Source organism: Triturus cristatus, chromosome 12 (assembly GCF_964204655.1).
Source record: "Triturus cristatus chromosome 12, aTriCri1.1, whole genome shotgun sequence".
NCBI classification, from domain to species: domain Eukaryota; kingdom Metazoa; phylum Chordata; class Amphibia; order Caudata; family Salamandridae; genus Triturus; species Triturus cristatus.
This window is the reverse complement of record NC_140595.1, coordinates 203,685,493-203,705,069: the sequence shown is the minus strand read 5'-3', so window position 1 is coordinate 203,705,069 and position 19,577 is coordinate 203,685,493. Positions and strand designations below refer to the sequence as shown.

The 19,577-nt window shown below is 46.2% G+C and overlaps 1 protein-coding gene across 2 annotated transcripts in view; it reads left to right on the top strand.

The window, feature by feature from the left end:
- Positions 1-19,577, top strand: part of PDPR (pyruvate dehydrogenase phosphatase regulatory subunit) — a 567,407-nt gene that overhangs the window by 343,541 nt on the left and 204,289 nt on the right. For both annotated transcript variants that reach the window (XM_085640040.1, XM_085640039.1), the window contains exon 10: positions 459-583. In XM_085640040.1, coding sequence (XP_085496166.1) covers positions 459-583 — 125 coding nt within the window. The remainder of the gene's footprint in view (positions 1-458; positions 584-19,577) is intronic.

Below are 19,577 nucleotides of genomic sequence, written 5' to 3'. Positions count from 1 at the left end.
GTGGTGTTTCCTTCTTTTTCCCCATTGACACTTTTAACCCTCTTTTTTTCTCTCATTTTGTCTACTTTTCTCTTTTATCCTAGACCTGTCCCTCCCACCACTATTTCTCGGCCATTAAGATTTACTATCTATCCATTCACTTAAACTACTATAGAATGTTGTATGACTACTGCTTTTCGGCCATTTTCAGTTCACTCATGGCATGGCCTACACTCATTCTGTCCCTTTAGCTTCACCCTTGCCTCCTTGCCTCCTTTCATTTTTCTTTGTTCCCTTTCCTCCATTACAAGCAGTCTCTCCTGTCTCAGTAAGTGCATCTGCCCAGCCTTTGTTTTTCCACCTTAGCCTTAAAGGTCATGGGCACACCATTTGTTGGTTATTTGTCAAAAACTAATGTTTTTCTGGTTCTGCTTTGTGCTCTATTCCTGTCACCTTAAATTCGCATTGTTTCTATGTAGGTTCCTGGCAGAATGGATGGTGTATGGTTACCCTCTGGATAATGTGTGGCCATTGGACCTTAGGCGCTTTGGTGTTCTACAGAGTAGCCGCACATTCCTGCGTCATCGAGTCATGGAAGTCATGCGTAAGTACATTGCTGTGATTTCACTTTGAGAAAACGTTCAGGTACATAGTTACACTTTACTTAAAAATGTACTGCATCAAGTTGGGTATTTTTGTGAATTCCAGACGATGCTTACCAAATCTCGCCAGTCACTTTGCAAATCTCGCCAGTCACTTCACAAATCTTGCTTCAAGAGGATATTGTTCTTAGTGGGGGTAACCTTTTCTGTGACAGTGATTGTGCTGAATATTAGAACCAGGGAACACTCTGAGATCACACTATATTCTTTTCCTTTATATCCAGGATCAGACATGCATGCCTGCTCTGAGTAGCAACAAAAACCTCCAAGTCAGAAAATATGAGAAAATGAACATGCATGACCACCACCCACTTGCATCTTCTCAGTCTGTACCACCTGCACTCCCCACCACGCCCCCCTTTTAGGCTTAGTCCAAGAGCTGACCTAAAAGGCAAATGAGAGCCGAAGTAGATTCTCAAACACAGTAAGCGAAGTGAAAAATAAGACCGTTAAGCCAAGGCAAAAAATTATTTTCACAAAGAATTCATATACCCCAACCTACAGCAGATGAACATTCAGGGAATATATACCTGCTTGATAAGAACTTTCCACTAACCACTACTAATAGCGCCTCATCAATCCTTTGCCTCACCGTTTATCTTCATACAAAGCCTTTACTATCTTTGCTTATATACCCTGATGTAACCTTATAAAATCTTTTTCCCCCCAAAGCAAATTAAAAAAAATCAAAAACATTGACCCCTTTCTTAGGAGTACCCAACAATATCTAGTTTTATGGCATTTCTAACACTCAAGGCTACCACACTACCCTGTAGCTTGAATGGAAGAGCCTCTTGTGTGAAGGCATCATGTTGCAATATCTGTTACTGGATACAGTAAAGGAACTGTTGTATTAAAGAAAATAGACAACCTCTAAATTACTCCCTTTATATTATTGGTGGGTGTAACTTCAGTTATTCATAAACATCATTAGATTTCGTACTGAGCCATATACATATATAATACCTACATATTAATTTTCACTCATTTTTATTTTCAAAATTGTAATTATCAAACGCTTTTTTCCTTTTTTTCGTTTTGAATATCAAAACAACTTATTTTATTAAATAACAGTAACCTCCTTAAAATGGAAGGAAAGATAGTCCTCATCTACCCACAAACCTCTCAAACAACATACACACCACACCTTGCTGGGGGTCGCGTAGCTAGTTGTAGGCCTGTCATCATTTTGTTGTCTGATCCCAGGAGTGGGCAGTCAAGGCATACATTGTTGGCTGTTGTATTGAGTATATTTTTCTCGTTTTACTTCTAACTAAAGGGACGATTAAGAGCTGCACGGTGCTGAGATTACTGGGTCTGAAATAATCAATTCCAGATGGTAATTGAACCCCTGCTCATTGCCAATTGCAAATTATTGTCCCCATAATGGGGGACCACCATGTGAATATGGAATTATTCAGTCCTTGTTTGAAGTTGGATTCCCCATTCTGCAGACAGTTCTGCTCCCATTTAGCACCTTTCCTGACAAAGTGGTGAATGGGAATTGGCAGCCAGGTGAGGCAGGGAATGAGAAGGTTGTCATTGGCCAGAACTGTTTGTGGATTGGCAGTAAGGAGCATTGCATGTCCTGTGTGCCAAAGGATGAGGCTGGTGAGGGAGGGACTTAGCTTGTGCCTGCAGCCTCCGCCCGATCTGTATATGATTTAACCTGCTAGTTTTTCCTGCCAGTAAAATCAGGCCTGATGTTCCAGGACCCATTAAATTAGGTGCAGTAATAGCGCCTCTTGGGATGGAGATGAGCCAAATTCCTGCTGGGGGCACATCATATGGGCTCTACGTGACCTATAATCAGCCCATAAGGTGAGAATTGATAGCCAGGTTAAAAAATGATTCAATTGTTTTCTTACAGATAGATCTCAGTTAAGATAAACCATTCACATCACCCATCTTATGCCTGCGTAGTACCCCAGAATCACATCTCATCTTTTGGTTTATTTACAGTGTACATGGGAAACTCTGAGTTCCATTGCACCAGCAGACATTGTTTGTCGATCAATAGGCAAAATACACACAACTACCCAAAGGCAACCAACTCTGATTCCATCTTAAATGCAACAATCTACTGGAAATTGTTAGTCTTGGTTGGACAACTTGTCTTTAAAGCGCAACCCAATTCAACCTGAATTGCTTCTTCTCTACATGGATGACTATGCATTCAAGTTTCAACCATGGCTAAATGACTTAGCCCCATTTCAATCTCTCCCATTCTGAACTCACATTTCAGATATATATATTCTTTTAAATACTCTTTATTGGGTTTCAATAAGGAAAAAAATGCATGACAATTAACTTACTCTCCCACCTCCTGTCCCCCTTCAGTAAGAACTCCCTTCACCCTTGTATAGAATTGTATTGTATGTCATTTTCATTATAGTTCACTGTGTGACGTGTGAGATATTTTTTGATTCATACGAGGCTCCCCGATCACAATGCAACCAAAATTTACAGTGCCTCTTAGGAACTTCACCTACTTAAAAAAGTTAACGTTTTATTATTAAAGAGGATTTTAGATCAGTGATGCAGTGTTAGTCCAAACCCCAAATGGCTCTAAGCAAGTGAGCATGTCCCACATTCCATCCGGAAAAGAGGGAATTTGTCACCCCAAGAAAGTTTGTTGACCGTGAGAGAAATGGTGCATTTTACAGTTCGATTTCTCAGATTTAGTGAGTAAAAAGCATAGATTAAAGAGGCCGTTTTGAAGAGGTACGAATGAAAGATTCCAATATTCAATGGTCTTCACAGTTCTCAATTCTAATGTTTGCTTATTTTAACAAATTGTGTACGTTCTTAAAATAAAATAAAGACCTAATGAAAAATCACTGAATACACAGCTGGTAAATACTTGTGCCTAAGAGATTTTCTTTTTAAAATAACATTTTATTAGGGTTTCATGTACACATAAATCCAAACCACACTGTTTTTGGGGCAGTATACTATGCAGAGGAATATCCCCAAAACGTTACAGCATTTGGACAACATCCTGTTTAGCATTCACAGTAATAATGAAGGGCCACTCTGCTCAGACGTATCCAACCACTAGCCAGAAGGAAACACTTTGACCCCTCCCAACTAATCTCCCCTCCCCTATCAGGTCAAACGCTCCACCTCATATTTTGTTCCCCTGAGAGGTCTCTCAACATCTAAAAATTACAGTGTCCTGGGCTTTTATGCGAGGGTTAATATCTCAAAAAGCCACAGAGCTCGGAGTTTGAAAGTGAAATCACATAGCAGAGGCAATGATGTAAGGTGTTGTATAAGAGCTCACCCCCCCCCCCCCCCCCAAGCAACTTCAAAGAAATTCTTAGTCTGCTTATGTCATATGATCAATTTTCCAAGATCATGTTATGCCATAGCACCACCAGCAGCAATGCAGAGTTTTACTGCCTGGACATGTAAAGTTAAAACCCACATGTCCATCTTTTTAAGATAATGCATACTGCCTTTAGGCCTCAGTAGGCCTGCCTTCGGGGTAACTAACAGATATTAAAAAGGAAAGTTTGGGCTTTGCCATTGGGTTAAATACCAAAGTAGAGTTAGCTGTTTTAAACTGCTCTTCCAGCCTGCAATGGTGGGCAAGGAGTCAATCTTTTCATTTTCAGACTCGTGGTGACACAATGAGTGCTGCAATTCATGAGTGACATTTATCCTACAGCCCCAGGGTACGGTATAATAGGGACTTAAAAGTAAGTTGACTTATCCCAATTGTGTGCAGTCCAATTAGATATATATCTTTTACTGTCAGAGCACTGGCACTAAGGCCTGTTTGGCAGGACTCAGTGCACCTTCAGAGTCAAAAAACCTGCAGCATCAGTCCAAAAGTTAGGGGGTGATCATGCACAAAGAGGCTTTTCTGTACACATACTTCTCTTCAAAATCAGTGCCCAGTTCTTGTTCCATCTGTGTCTGGTGTTTCCATTTCTCATACGTGGTAATGCTAGCTTTGACCATCTTTTACAGGGTAAAATTCAAACCCTTAGTGGAATTGAAAGAAGACAGGCTCTTTTCAAATGATGTGTGATGGGATTACGGGGCTATCCAGGTGTAGCACCAAGTGCCTCTGTTGTGTATATGAGAGTCTATCTTGTTCGGTCACCCTCCTTAAACAAACCCTTTTGTATTCGGCATTCTCCTGTTCTCCACCTGTTGCTTTTCATCCAAAGCAAGATTGAACTGTAAGTTGTGGTGCAAAGGAGTATAAGGTCGGGGAATGTAGTCAGTCCTGCCATTACTGCTAGCTTATCCTAGACCTCGAGTGCTGTTTTCATGATGTGTCATATAGTATAGATAGATAGAAAGATCGTGGTGTCTGTTCTTTAGTAGCAATGGCATGCTCCAGAGGGGTTCTGTGGCCAGGGCCTTTTCCATATGAATCCAGTGTTTTTCGGAGACCTGTACTGACCTCTCAACTATTACATGTAAATGCACTCCCCAGTAATAATATATGATATTAAAACATGCCAGGTTGCCTCTTTCTTTAGGTGACTTAAGCAATATTTACTCACTCTCGTTTTACATCGCCCTTTATAAACTTTGAGCGTTGTCTGTGGGAATGATCTTTCAGTCAGCACAATTGCTGTGGAAATGGAATTGGAATAGGTAAAGTTGGCAATTCAATTTAATGTTTATTCTGCCAGCCAGGATACATACAGGTCTTTCCATTGCCCCAGATAAGCGAGTATCTGGGATTTCAATATGGGCTAGTTTCTTCCATTCAGCAATAGAGGCACACGCGTTCAGATCCAGATATTTGATAGATGGCTTCGTCCAGGCTAATGGAGTCTGATTTTTTTGAATGCCTGAACTTGCTGTACAGGTATATTGATGTTGAGTATTTCCGTTTTCCCTAAATACATTTTAAACCCTTGTTCAAATAAAGACATTGGGTTCATCACGATTGGAAGGTTATTCTCAGGCTCTGTACTAATTAATAATAGGTCGTCCGCAAATAGACTAATTTTATGTTGCAAATCCTCAAATCAAATTTTAGGCTCTTAATCCTGGAGTCCATATAAAGTTGCACATGCCAGAGTCTCAATTACTAGTGCAAACAAGAGCGGAGACTGGGAAATCTTTGCTTTGTGCTTTGCCCAAATGTATTTCCTCAGAGCATAAACAATTGACACATAGTCTGGCTGTAGGTGCTTGATAGTTAGATAAGGTCCACCTCTTTATTCTACGCCCCATCTTTATCATTTAGAGGAAATCCCTTAAGAAGCTCCAACTGACGCTTTTTTTTTTTTTTTAACATCTAGCATCACAAGTAAGGTTTGAACTACTTTCAGTTTTGCCTTTTCAATATGGTGGTATTCTGTCTGCCCTTAAAAAAGCCAATCTGGTCAGTTTCTAACAACGATAGTACTATCTTGTTCAGCCTGTTGGTTATGGTTTTATTAAAAATGTGAACATCCAAATTGAAGAGTTCTATGGCGCAATATGATGTACAATCTTCTGGGTTTTTTCCCCGTCTTTGGAATAAGATTAATTTCTGCACTGGATCGTGACTGTGACACCATCATTCTCTTCGAAGAAATTGAACAGCTGCCTGCCCAAAAACTGAGAAGGAGATCTACATTATCTTTATAGTAGGCTCAGGGTATGCCATCCGGTTTGGGGGCTTCATCAGTCTTATTGCCAGCCAGATCTTCTGTTTATGCAGTGACTTGTCTGACTTCTCAAACCAGGCTGGTTTTATCGTGCTGTCGCATGTCCAGCCTCGAGCGTCCTCCGCATAAACTTTGGGTACAGCCAATTTAATTTTAATAAAATTGAACAAATGCGTTTCTCTTACCCTTTTTATCTATGAATAACACACACTGTTCAAATCTAGCTTGCGCTGTGTGATCCTTTACCCTTTTGAGTACGAAGGCACGGTGCCAATAATCTGGTCAGAGATCATGCCCCCAACAACGCATGAGCAACTAGGACAGTCTGGGAGACTACCAAATAATCTATGCTAGTGTATGTGAATGAACAGCCAAACAGAATGAAAAATCTTTCACCCTTGGATTGGCAAACCTCCAAACATCATGAAATCCCTGTTCAGCTAGTCTGTCCTTTTCTGTCTTTTTCTTGCAGAACGCTTTAGTGTGTCCCACAGCGCTGCGGATCTTTCAAGTGTCTGGCTGTTCCCATGCTAAGTTTAGATCTCCTCCCCATAATTAGTATGTCTCCCTCCAATACCATATCATTTTCAACTAGGTTTAGAAGGAAATCTTCTTGTTATGAGTTCGGCCCTTACATTAATAAATGTACAGGGCCTTACCCCTAAGGACATACAAAGGATCAGGATTCACCTATTTAGGTCCCTGGTGGTCATATAATTATAAAAGATGGGCACCACAGCTGTTTTTGTTTAAGTGTACACCCGAAACTGCTCCATGTGATATTTATGTGGCATGAATTGTTCGTCTGTCTTCAGCAGATGAGTCTCGACATCAGCACTCACCTGCTCAAGTTATATCTCCAATTCTTGTGCCACTTAGTGGGGAGTTCAGACCCTAACAGTTTGTGAAGTAAAGGTTAATGTGCCTCCTTGCATGAAGACTCATTGTGCCCACGGAATTGATTATGTCTCAGTCTTTAGGATAGACTTGAACTTAGTTCCCTCCCCCACTCCCAAAAAAACCATAACAAGTAATGCAAATCAAACTTAGAACACTTGACAATGGTCCTAATTCTTTTCTTTCCCACCCCACCCCACTCAACCCTAAGCCCCACACCCCAGCCCATTGCCATCATCCACCCAACACCTCGAGCATCCATCACTAATGGATGGTTTTGGAGTTCCATTGAGATCCATCACCTGCTTCGCTCTCTTGTACCTAAATTGTAAGAAGAATGTACAATACAGAATGTACAACACTACCGAAGCTCCCCTCAGCCTCTTACAACATTTTATTATTGATATGAGTGAACTGCCTCAGTGGTCTCACCCACAAACACAATTGTCATCAGCTTTGCGGCCTTTGTCACTTCATCTCTGCACTTTTTGTGTTGCACCTTTGGTTATCATTATCAAGTTATTTGGCCTAAACACCATTGAAGCCAACAACATCCTGGACACCTCCCAATCTGGCTTCTACAGCTCAGAGACCGCCCTTCTCACCGCCACAGACGATATCAGCGCCCTCCTCGACCAAGGCCAAACGCAGCCCTCATCCTCCTGGACCTATCAGCAGCCTTCAAAACCATCTCCCACCGCACACTAGCCACCAGACTCCACGACGCCGGCATCCAAGGAAAAGCCCTTGACTGGATACGCTCATTCCTCACTGGCAGAACACAGAGAATAAGACTCCCGCCCTTCCTTTCAGAACCAACACAAACATCTACATGGTCACCATTGCAAACATCGTTAGAAACCATGGGTTCAACATAGGCTCCTACTCCGATGACACCCAACTCATCCTCTCCCTCACCAAGAAACCCGACATCACCAGCCTGGATGAAGAACAGCTGCCTGAAACTCAACTCAGAGAAAACTGAAGTCCTCATCCTCAGCTCCACCCCCTCAGCATGGGACGACACCTGGTGGCCCCCCGCCCTCTGAAACTCACCCACCCTGACAGACCATGCACGTAACCGCTGCATCATACTGGAGTCATCGCTCACTATGAATCGCCAGCTCCTCCGTGTGCTTCAACACCCTCCGCATACTACGTAAAACATTCAAATGGATACCCTCCAACTTCAGGAAAACGGTCACTCATGCCCTCATCATCAGCAAACTGGACTACGGCAACGCCTTCTACGCTGGAATCAACAAAAAACTCCTCCGCAAACTCTAGATTGTCCAGAACGCGCAAACAGACTAATCCACCATATCCCACAGCATAACCACATCACCCAACACCTGCGCGACTTCCACTGGCTCCCCGTCGAATGAAGAATAACTTTCAAGCTGCTCACGCAGGTGTACCATGCCCTTCACAACATCGGACCACAGTACCTCAACAACAGCCGCTCCTTCCATGCCACCAAGAGAAACCTTCGCTCAGCTGACCTCTCCCTAGCCACCGTCCCACGCTTCTATTGGAACAGAGCGGGTGGAAGGTGCTTCTCCTACCTCATGGCCAAGCCCTGGAACGATCTCCCCCTTCACCTCCGGCGAAGCCCGACACTGAACCAATTCTGGAAAGACCTCAAGACCTGGCTCTTCAATGACCCCTTCAGAGCTGCACACTCCACCGCCCCCCCCCCCCCCACCCCCTCTCCTCTAGGCCTTCACACCTTGAGACCCTAACGGGTGAGTAGTTCGCTCTATAAACTCCTGATTGATTTTCACACTTGTTTTGCCTTGGTGGAGTTACGGAGGAGCCACTGAAGTCTCAGGTTTGTCATCTGGGTATGCCATGTGTAATCTGTAGCCTCTTCCTGGCTGCATCTTGGTCCTTGTTGATCTGCTGGGGTCTCCAGTTTGAGCAGCTTCCATTTTTCATCAGGTCAAGAGATTATGGCATCCTGACCCTTCCAAGTGAACTGCATGCCTCAGGGTAAAGCGAAGTATAAAAAAATGTTTACAAAAAAGTGAAAGGTGGATTGCTTGAATTAATCGTGGCCACTGGTTATCACACGGGGGCCACATCTCAGTCCTTTGTTGTTTTGCACACCATGCCACTTCGGTTTGGAGTCAGCCATATGCAGATCAGTCTTGACTCTGCTCCAATTGGAACAGTCCATACGTGGGTCCTGTGCTCACTTTGAACCTGGAACCAAGCTGCTCCCTACTGAAGATCCTCAACTAGGGCGGAACTGTTCTTGGGTGGCTTGTGCTTCAGTTTAGAGACAACTTGGCTTGGCAGTTCGACCTGGGACGTGCGTATTTGAGCAAGATCAAGGCTCATTTGAATATGGCTGGGTCTAATCTTAATTGATATTGTGGGCAATAGAATGATAGACTGTGATGCAGCCCGAGTGATTGCTAGTGGCTCCGAATAATTCAGGCATCTCACCCATCACTTTTTTGTTTGCTTAAGTGCAATGGTCTCCTCAGCGGTGGAACCCTTGCTCACTTTATTACTGGAACCAAGCTGCACCCAATTGAAGAGGCCCTACTAGGGCAAAATTGGTCTTGGGTTGCTTGCGTTCTGCTTCAGAAATTACCTGAAATGTCAATTCAGGATGGACTGTTCCAGTTGGAGCAGGATGAAATCTGATTTGAATATGGCTGGGTCTAATGTGAGGTGGCGTGCGCAAAAGAATGATGATGGATTGGGATGCAGTCGGACTAATTACCTGTGGCTGAGATTAATTCAGGGACCCTACCCTTCATGTTTTAGAACCATCTGTACCTGATTGGTTTGCCCTCTAAGTTCTCTGGTAAGGTCTTGAAAGGATTTCTGCCCAACGAGTGTGGCAGCTGCCAAGGTTGGATCTAGCCTTATTTCTAAGGGCGGGCCGAGCTTGCGTAGTGTCTCTACATGTAGTTTGAAAAAAACTCAGTGGAACTACGCTACCCTCCGCTCCAACCCCCTCCCAAATTAATGAACATTTTAAAAGGAAGGCACTTACCTGAGTGGCTGCCTCCTCCTCTGCCTGGCTGCTCTCCTTCCTCCTCCTCGCCGTCCTTCTATTAAAAAAAAAACTCCTACGTTGTACGTCTTGCCAACATAGCCATTGAGATAAAAAGTATTGTATAACCAGGAAAGTATTGCTCCCCATTTCACTCCCAACCATACCCATTAAAATCCGCCAGTGCCCAGCTAATTGCCTGATTGAGCTTGATCTGCAACCAATACAGGGAGCAACATAAATACCACCCAATCCTAAAATGTCCCCACCGTCCATCCATCAAAATAAACCTGATGTTCGAGGCATGTGTGCTGTAGATACACATGCTTTGCATACTCCTGCCATCTAGTGTTGGGTCCGGATGTTTGCAGTTGTTTTTCTTCGAAGAAGTCTTTCCTAGTGACGAGGTAAGGGGACTCCTCCTTTCGGTGATAGTGCGCATGGGCATTGACTTCATTGTTGGATTGTTTTTTCCGCCATCGGGTCCTGACGTGTATTGCTGCACTATGGTTCAGAATCGTTCCTTGGGTTCCCCTCGGCGCGCAATCCTCTCTACCCTCGACGGTATTGTTTCCACTTCTCCGCGTATCTTTTCGACATTGAAATTGACCTTCCATCGTAAAGTTTCGTGGATGGCCTTCAAGGCCTAACTGCGCCCGGTCAACGCTCAGTCGATGGATCGGACTCCGTTTAAATTCTTTCCTCGGTGCTACGATAAGTATCCGTGCACCGACTCTCATGAAGTGTGCAACTTGTGCTTATTTCCCGAGCACAAAGAAGAAAACTCTGACGCTTGCAAATCGTTTCAGCCAAAAAAGACTCTCCGCGACAGTCTGGCTCGACGGCGAGACATTCAGCGTCAAAGCATCAAAGACACGCCGGACATCTTCGGTGAAGACTCCGGCCAAGAGGACATCGTGGTTGCGGCGGCAAAAGAGGAGGAAGCCTTCTCCGAACAAGACTCTGAATCGGAGCTCGAGATAGACCTCGATGCCGAAGAACTGCCGCAGGGACAAGGTGACGTGAGTACCGAAGACCCCTTACTCCCACAAACACCGAAAAAACTCAAGGCTTCAGCACCACCTTCTGGCCACGGTCGGCACCAAGACTGCGTTTCCGATGCCCCGCCTTCAAGCCCGGCTCTGAAACAGCCAGTCAAGCCTTCCGGCTCTGTACCCAGTTGCCAAAAGTCTTCCTCGGAGCCGAAACCCTCCGGTTCCAAGCATATGCGGGCTCGGAGTCGAAATCCTCTGTGCTGAAACCCAAGCAAACTTAAGAGCCGAAACCTTCTGCGCCGAAAGGCCAGCCTTCGTTGGCACCAAAAACTTTGGCACCAAAACACAAACTGCCCCCTTCGGATCCGAAAGTGGACACTATTCCATTGACACCAGATCCAAAGCAGAAAAGGCTACACATTAACCCCGAGTGTGGTCGTATTTGCACGAAACCACCTCAAAAATGCAAGCTTCACGATGAAGGCATTTCTTCCAAGATCCCCTTGAAGAAAAATTCTGTAGCTACAAGTCCTTTCCATCTTACATCACCTCTTCCAGCACCTCGGTCTCCACCCCAGAATCCTTTGCATATTACACCTCAGGATTCCCCACAATCGCACCATGACTTCGACGATGCAGATGATGAGGGGTTGAATATCCCAATAGATCCATGGACAGATTACACAATTGATCCCGCGGGTGATACTGATCCAGACCTTTACCCAGCTAAACCATCTCTTCCAGACGGCAGTACATCACACCAAGAACTCCTTGCCAGGCTGCACATTACCATGGGGTTGAGCTGCACAAAGAATCACTAGAAGATTTTTTGTTGGAGATTTTAGCTTCTACACACAGGTCATTACAGAAACTTCTTATGCTTAAAGGCATGATGCGACATGCTGATGAGATTTTCAAAGACCCAGTCAGAACACGCATCTTGACTCCTAGGGTCGACAAAAAATATAAGGCCTCTCCTACAGATCCTATATTTATAAAGGGACAATTACCGTTCGATTCTCTAGTAGTATCTAATGCTTGTAAGAAGGCGAATTCTCAAACATCAGGAGATGCTCCTCCACCAGATAAAGACTCCAAATTAATTAATGCTTCTGGCAAGCGCATAGCTTCAAATCACTGGCCCATTGCAAATACGCAGGGCCTTTTAGCCAGGTATGACAGGTATAACAGGGGACACTGGGACGAAATGAAGCAAGTGCTCCAATATCTCCCAGATGAGCATAAGGCTAAGGCACAGGACTTAGCAAATTTGGGTAAGCTCATTTCTAATTCCTCTATACGCTGCACTCTAGATGCTGCAGACACCGCAGCTAGAGGAGTCAACACCAGCATTCTGATCAGGAGACAAACTTGGTTAAGGATTTCAGGGTTTAAACCTTAAGTCCAACAATCAATCCTTAACACACCTTTTGATAAGGAACACCTATTTGGTCCAAACATCGACCAGGCGTTACAGAAAATGAAGGAGGACACCAAGGTAGCTAAATCTATGAGAGCATTTCAGACTACCTCCAGCAGAGGCTCCTTGCGTCGCTCCTTTTACAGAGGAGGGTCAAAAACACAATCCCCAGATCAAAAGCCATCGAAGGGTACAAGGGTAACAACCAGTCCTCTCCTTCCACAGGGTTTTTTGGAGGAGGTTATTGAAACAACAACTTCAAAGGTAGAGGTAAGGGCATCACACCCTGTAACTCCCCTTCCCCCAACAAACAGTGACTTGCCCACGCTTCTCCCCCAATTGCACCACAACTGTCAGGGGAAGACTTCAACAATTTCTCCCCGTTTGGTAGTCTATAACATCAGACAAATGGGTGCTTGGAATTATCCAACATGGTTATTGCCTGGAGCATACCAGCAATCCCCCAAACATCCCTCCTCGGTCTCACAAGTTGTCTCCAGAACACATACACTTGCTGAAACAAGTGATCCAGTCCCTCTTACTGAAAGGGGCAATAGAACCGGTTCCAATGCAGTACCGGGGCTCAGGGGTCTACTTTTTCATCCCCAAAAAGGACGGTTCCCTAAGACCTATTCTGGATCTCAGAGAGCTAAACCTTTATATACTGTCAGAGCTCTTTCACATGGTGACACTTCAACAGGTACTCCCACTTTTACAAAGAGCAGACTTTGTCTACTCTAGATTTAAAGGACCCCTATTTTCACGGTCCAATTCATCCAGCTCCTTCTCAAATACCTCAGGTTTGTGATAGCAGGCAAGCATTACCAATTCAAGGTGCTTCCCTTCTGAGTGACTACAGCTCCCAGAGTTTTTACCTAATGTCTGGCTGTAGTCGCTGCTCATCTCAGTAGACCACAAATTAACGTCTTCCCCTATCTAGACGATCGGCTTATCAAAGTCAGCTCTCATCAGAACTGTCTACAACACACACAGATCACAATAGATCTACTTCATCAACTGGCGTTCACCACCAATGTCCAAAAATCTCACCTGCATCCGTCACAGATGCAGGCTTACTTAGGAGCCAGTCTAAACACAGTCAAGGCTCTAGCTTCTCCCAATGTAGCCAGAATTCGCAATATTCAGGCTATGATTCTACAGTCCCAACCCAACCAAGCTTTACTAGCCAGAGTGTTCATGCAACTGCTGGGAATGATGCCGTCTTGCATCGCAATTGTACCCCATGCAAGGCTTCCCATGTGTCCCCTACAAGAGTGCTTTGCACGTCAGTAGAATCAGTCACACGGTCAATTAACAGATCTAGTGTTGGTAGACAGCCGTACCCATCGCTCTCTGCAGTGGTGATACCCACAAAACAGATCAGCAGGCTGCCCTTTCATCGACCCTATTCCACAAATTAAGCTCACAGCAGACAAATCCCCAACAGGTTGGGGGGACTCATCTCAAGGGTTACACAACACAAGGCTTGTGGATCAACACACACACTGCTCTCCACATCAATTACCTAGAGCTTTTATCAGTTTTTCTGGCACTCAAAGCTTTTCAAACTCACCTCATCACAAACACTGTCCTAGTCCGAACGGACAACACAACAGCAATGTATTATGTGAAAAAGCAGGGGGGGGGGACACTCTCTCCAACTGTCAACACTTGCTCAAGCCATTTGGAAGTGGGCAAGCCATCACAAGATTCATCTTCTGGCAGAACATCTCCCAGGAGCAAACAATCAAATTGCCGACCTCCTCAGCAGAGGGAGACAGGAAATTCACGAGTGGGAACTTCATCCCCAAGGTCTCCTTCCCTATTTTCAACAATGGGGTTTTCCATAAATAGACCTGTTCGCCACAGTCGAGTGCAACATTCCCAAGCTTTGGCTCCAGGTTTCCACACCGGCTCTCTAATGGCAATGCCCTATGGATGAATGGTCAGGGATATTTGCCTACGCTTTTCCGCTCATTAAGTGTATGGTTCAGAAACTCAGGCAAATATCCCTCACAATAATTCTAGTAGCTCCCACATTGGCCCGTCAACCATGGTACACCACCCTGTTGGGGCTGTCAACACCTCACCTCCAGTCTCCTCACACAGAACCATGGATAAATCAGACATCCAAATCCCAAGGAACTAAAGCTAGTTATCTGGCTCCTGAAGTCAGAGTTTGGTTATTTAAATTTACCACCAGAATGTATGAATATTCTAAAAGAAGCAAGAAGGCCTACCACCAGAGCTTGCTATGCAGCAAGATGCAAAATATTTGTTATATACTGCAATAACAACTAAATCAATCCTTTAGATGGTTCTATACAAAACATTATCGGTTACCTCTTACATTTACAGCAAACTGGACTGGCTTATACGTCTATTCATTTGCACCTTGCAGCAGTAGCTGCCTACTTGCAAAATTGGCAACATCTATCACTATTTAGAGTTCCAGTAATTAAAGCTATCATGGAAGGCTTAAAAAGAGTAATACCACCACAGAACCCTCCTGCCAGTGTGGAATCTCAACATTGTTCTCACCAGACTAATGAGTCCACCCTTTGAACCATTGCACAAGTGCCCTCTGCAATTCCTCTCATGGAAAGTTGCTTTCCTCATTGCCATCACATCTCTGAGGAGAGTTGGTGAGATACAGGCATTAACTTTAGAAGAACCCTTCTTTTAGCTACACAAAGACAGGATAGTTCTCTGCACCAACCCTAAATTCCTTCCCAAAGTTGTGTCTACCTCTCACAGAAACCAATTGGCTGAGCTACCAGTTTTCTTACCTCAGCCTGATTCTGTAGCAGAACGCGCTCTTCACACGCTTGACGTTAAAAGAGCTTTACTGTACTACATAGATAGAACAAAAGACTTTCGCAAAACAGCTGTTTGTTGCATTTGCTCCACCTTACAAAGGCAATCCTATCTCTAAATCTGGTATTGCCAGATGGATTGTTAAATGCATTCAAACATGCTATGCTAAAGCAAAAAGAACTTTAACAATTCCCCCTTCTGTGGCCTTTTTAGGTAACATTCCGCTAGCTGACATATGTAAGGCAGCTACATGGTCTATACCACACACATTTACCAAACACCATTGCATAGATGTGTTAGCACGTCCGCAAGCTAATGTGGCAATGCTGTACATAAAGCTCTGTTCCAAACAACTGCAACACCTACAGGTTAGCCACCACTTTGGAAGTATACTGCTTTATAGTCTATGCAAAGCATGTGTATCTACAGCACACATGCCTCAAACGGATAATATTACTTACCCAGTAAGCATCTGTACAGCTGTAGATTCGCATGCGCCCTCCCGCCTCCCTGGGTACCTATAGTTGTTGCAGTTCTTCATTATACATTTATACGCATGGGCATCTATATACTACACTTTCTTACTCCATTACCACCCTCTTGCAGGAAAACAATCCAACAATAGTTGATGCCCATGCACACTATCACCGAAAAGAGGAGTCACCTTACCTCGTGACTAGGAAAGACTTCTTTGAAGAAAAAGAACTTGCAAACATCCAGACCCAACACTAGATGGCAGGAGTATGCAAAGCATTTGAATCTACAGCTCTTCATGCCAAGAACAGATGCTTACTGGGTATGTAACATTACCCATCTCAGTAATGAAAGGAAGCTGATGGCATTTATTAAATGAACAGCATACCACTCATGACCCGCAAAACATGAGTGAGTCAAGAGCAAGAGGTAACTGACCCTAAACCAGAGACTTGCATTGGTCCGACAAAAACGACTACATAGTGCAGCAAAGTGTGTGTAAAGCGATATGTCAACAATTTAGTAAAACATTTCATAATAATAAACATGTTTCTGTTTGACTGACAGTATTCAGGTAAAATTAATTTAGCATCTTCAAAAGAGTGGTACTAGTAGTCAACATAGAGAGGCAACATTTTACCTGGCACCCTCTTGCTAGTCGGTGTGACTCTGAGCATGACTGAGCGGACGAGTTAGAGGAGGCCGGCGGCCTTGATGTCTCCTCTGACCCGGGGTTTGCCGCTCCTCCGCCTACCATGGAGGAGGGCGCTTCTTACACGGTGGTGCTCCATCGGGCAGCTGAGGTCCTCAACCTTGATCTCCGTACGGGTGCGCTAAAAACTAATCTCCTCACCGAGGCGCTCCAGACGGCGTCCACTTCGTCGGAGCCCCTGCTGCCATTTAATGACGCTCTCACTGACGTCTTACTGGGCACTTGGTTGCGGCCAGCCACAGGGGCCCCTGTGGATAAGAACGTCGCCCGGCGTCATCGCCCGGTGCCGGGTGACCCTGCCTTTCTGACCACTCATCCTACGCCCGAGAGCCTGGTCATTCAAGCTTCGACGTACCAGAGTACCTTTCCAACTGCTCCACCGGATAAGGACTCTAAGAAGCTGGAGCAGTTCGGCAAGCGGTTGTTCTCTTCGGCCAGCTTAGGGCTGCGTTTGGTGAACACCGCCTGCCTCTTGGGCCGCTATTCCCACGCGGTGTGGGATACAGTTGCACAGATGTTGCCTCAGTGCCCTGAAGAGACCCAAGCTGTGCTGTCCCAAGCTGTTGCCGAGGGTAAAGATGCGGCTAAGTTCGCCATTTGGTGTGGTTTGGACACCGCGGACTCACTAGGTAGAGCAATTGCTACGATTGTGGCACTTCGTCGCCACGCCTGGTTGAGATCTACCGGGTTCTCGCCAGATGTCCAAAGCTCACTCATGGACATGCCCTTTGATGGCACTCGCCTGTTTGGCGATAAAACCGCCACTGCGCTGAAGCGTTTTAAGGACTCGCGGGCCATGTCCAAGTCCTTAGGTCTTTCCACGAAAAGCCCAGCCACTCCTGGTTTTCGTTCCTTTCGTGGCCATGGAAGCGGTGCCCAGGCACGGTCCTTCAGCAAGCCTGTGCAGACCCAGCCTCAGCGCGGCCGCGGTTTCCGCAGGGGCGGGTCTGGGAATCAGCATGGGGGTCAGTCCACCTCCGCCCCGCTGCTTCTGCCTCCAAACCTTACTAATCCAAGTTTTGGAGGGCACCCCACGCTAGTGGGTGGCAGGATCCGCCATCACCTCCCCCACTGGCACGCTATCACATCGGACAAGTGGGTGTTGCAGATCATCCGCAAGGATTACTCCCTTCCCTTTCAATCCACCCCTCCAGCCATGCCACCTCAGTACCACTGCATGTCGGGGGAACACTTGGCCTTTCTCCAGCAGGAAGTCACGGCCCTCTTGGCCAAGGGGGCCTTCAAGTGCGTTCCCGGGCCAGAAGTAGGGAGTGGTTGTTATTCCCACTACTTTCTGGTCCCCAAGAAGGACAAAGGGGGTCTGCGTTCCATCTTGGACCTCCGGAACATCAACCGCTTCCTCCGGAAGGAGAAGTTCAAGATGTTGACTTTGGCTCAGGTCTGGTCTGCTCTCGATCCAGGAGACTGGATGGTAGCGTTGGACTTGCAGGATGCCTATTTTCATGTTCCCGTCCTGCCGGCCCACCGGCGTTACCTGCAGTTCATGGTAGACCACGAGCACTTTCAGTTTACCGTGCTCCCCTTTGGCATTACCAGCGCCCCTCTGGTGTTCCCGAAAGTGATGGCGGTGGTCGCAGCTCATCTGCGCAGATCGGGGGTCTCAGTCTTCCCCTATCTAGAGGACTGGTTGTTGAAGGCGGGCTAGCCCCAAATGGTCGTCTCCCACCTCCAGACTACGGCCAACCTTCTGCATTTGCTGGGGTTTTCTATCAATGTGTCGAAGTCGCACCTGAGTCCCTCTCAGAAGCTCCAATTCATTGGGCGGTTCTGGATTCGGCGCAGTTTCGGGTCTATCCTCCCGAACTGCGGATCCAGGATATTCATGCTATGATTCGGATCTTTCAGCCTCTCTCCCGGGTTTCAGTCAAGATGACCCTCCGGCTCCTGGGCCTGATGGCCTCCTGCATCCTGCTAGTGCAACATGCCAGATGGCATATGCGGGCTCTGCAGTGGGACCTGAAGTTTCAGTGGGCACAGCATCAGGGCAACCTGTCCGATCACGTCCAGATCTCGGAGGGCACGCCCGTCAATTGCAGTGGTGGCTCACGAATCGCGATTGGGTCAATGGCAGATCCTTTCTCCCTTCCCCAACCAGAGTTCACAGTGGTGACGGATACGTCCCTCCTGGGATGGGGTGGCCACATGGGAGAGGCGGAGATCAGGGGCCTCTGGTCTCCGGCTGAATCCCGGCTCCATATCAACCCTTGGGAGCTGCGGGCGATCCGACTTGCTCTGAAAGCCTTCCTTCCCTCTGTCTGGGGACAGGTAGTGCAGGTGTTCACGGACAACACCACCGCTATGTGGTATTGCAACAAACAGGGCGGGGTGGGGTCGTGGGCCCTATGTCAGGAGGCTCTGCGCCTCAGGACATGGCTGGAACATCGGGTCATGTCTCTGGTGGTTCAACACCTGGCAGGCTCCCTGAACTCCAGGGCGGACGAACTCAGCCGCAGATGCATGTTGGATCACGAATGGCGTCTGACCTCTTATATGGTTCAAGGTCTCTTTCTACAGTGGGGAGTGCCTTGGTTAGATCTATTCGGCACCGAAGAGAACGCGCAATGTCCTCAATTCTGCGTGTTGGAATTTCCAAGGCGGCACTTGCTCTGAGACGCTTGTCGTCGCAAGTGGAGTTGCGGTCTGTTGTATGCCTTTCCGCCTATACCACTTCTGCCCAGAGTGCTGAAGAAGATCAGGCACGACCGGGCCCAAGTCATTCTTGTGGCTCCGGATTGGGCAAGAAGAGTATGGTATCCCGAGCTACTCAGTCTGGCAATCTGTCCTCCAATCGACTACAATCTTCGGGAGGATCTTCTGTCGCAACAGCAGGGGACGGTCCTTCACCCGAACCTGCCCAGCCTCCACCTTCATGCGTGGAGATTGAGCGGCGACAGTTGACAGATTTGACCTTCCTGCCGAAGTCTGTGATGTCATTTTGGCAGCCAAGGGTCCCTCCACTAAAGCGG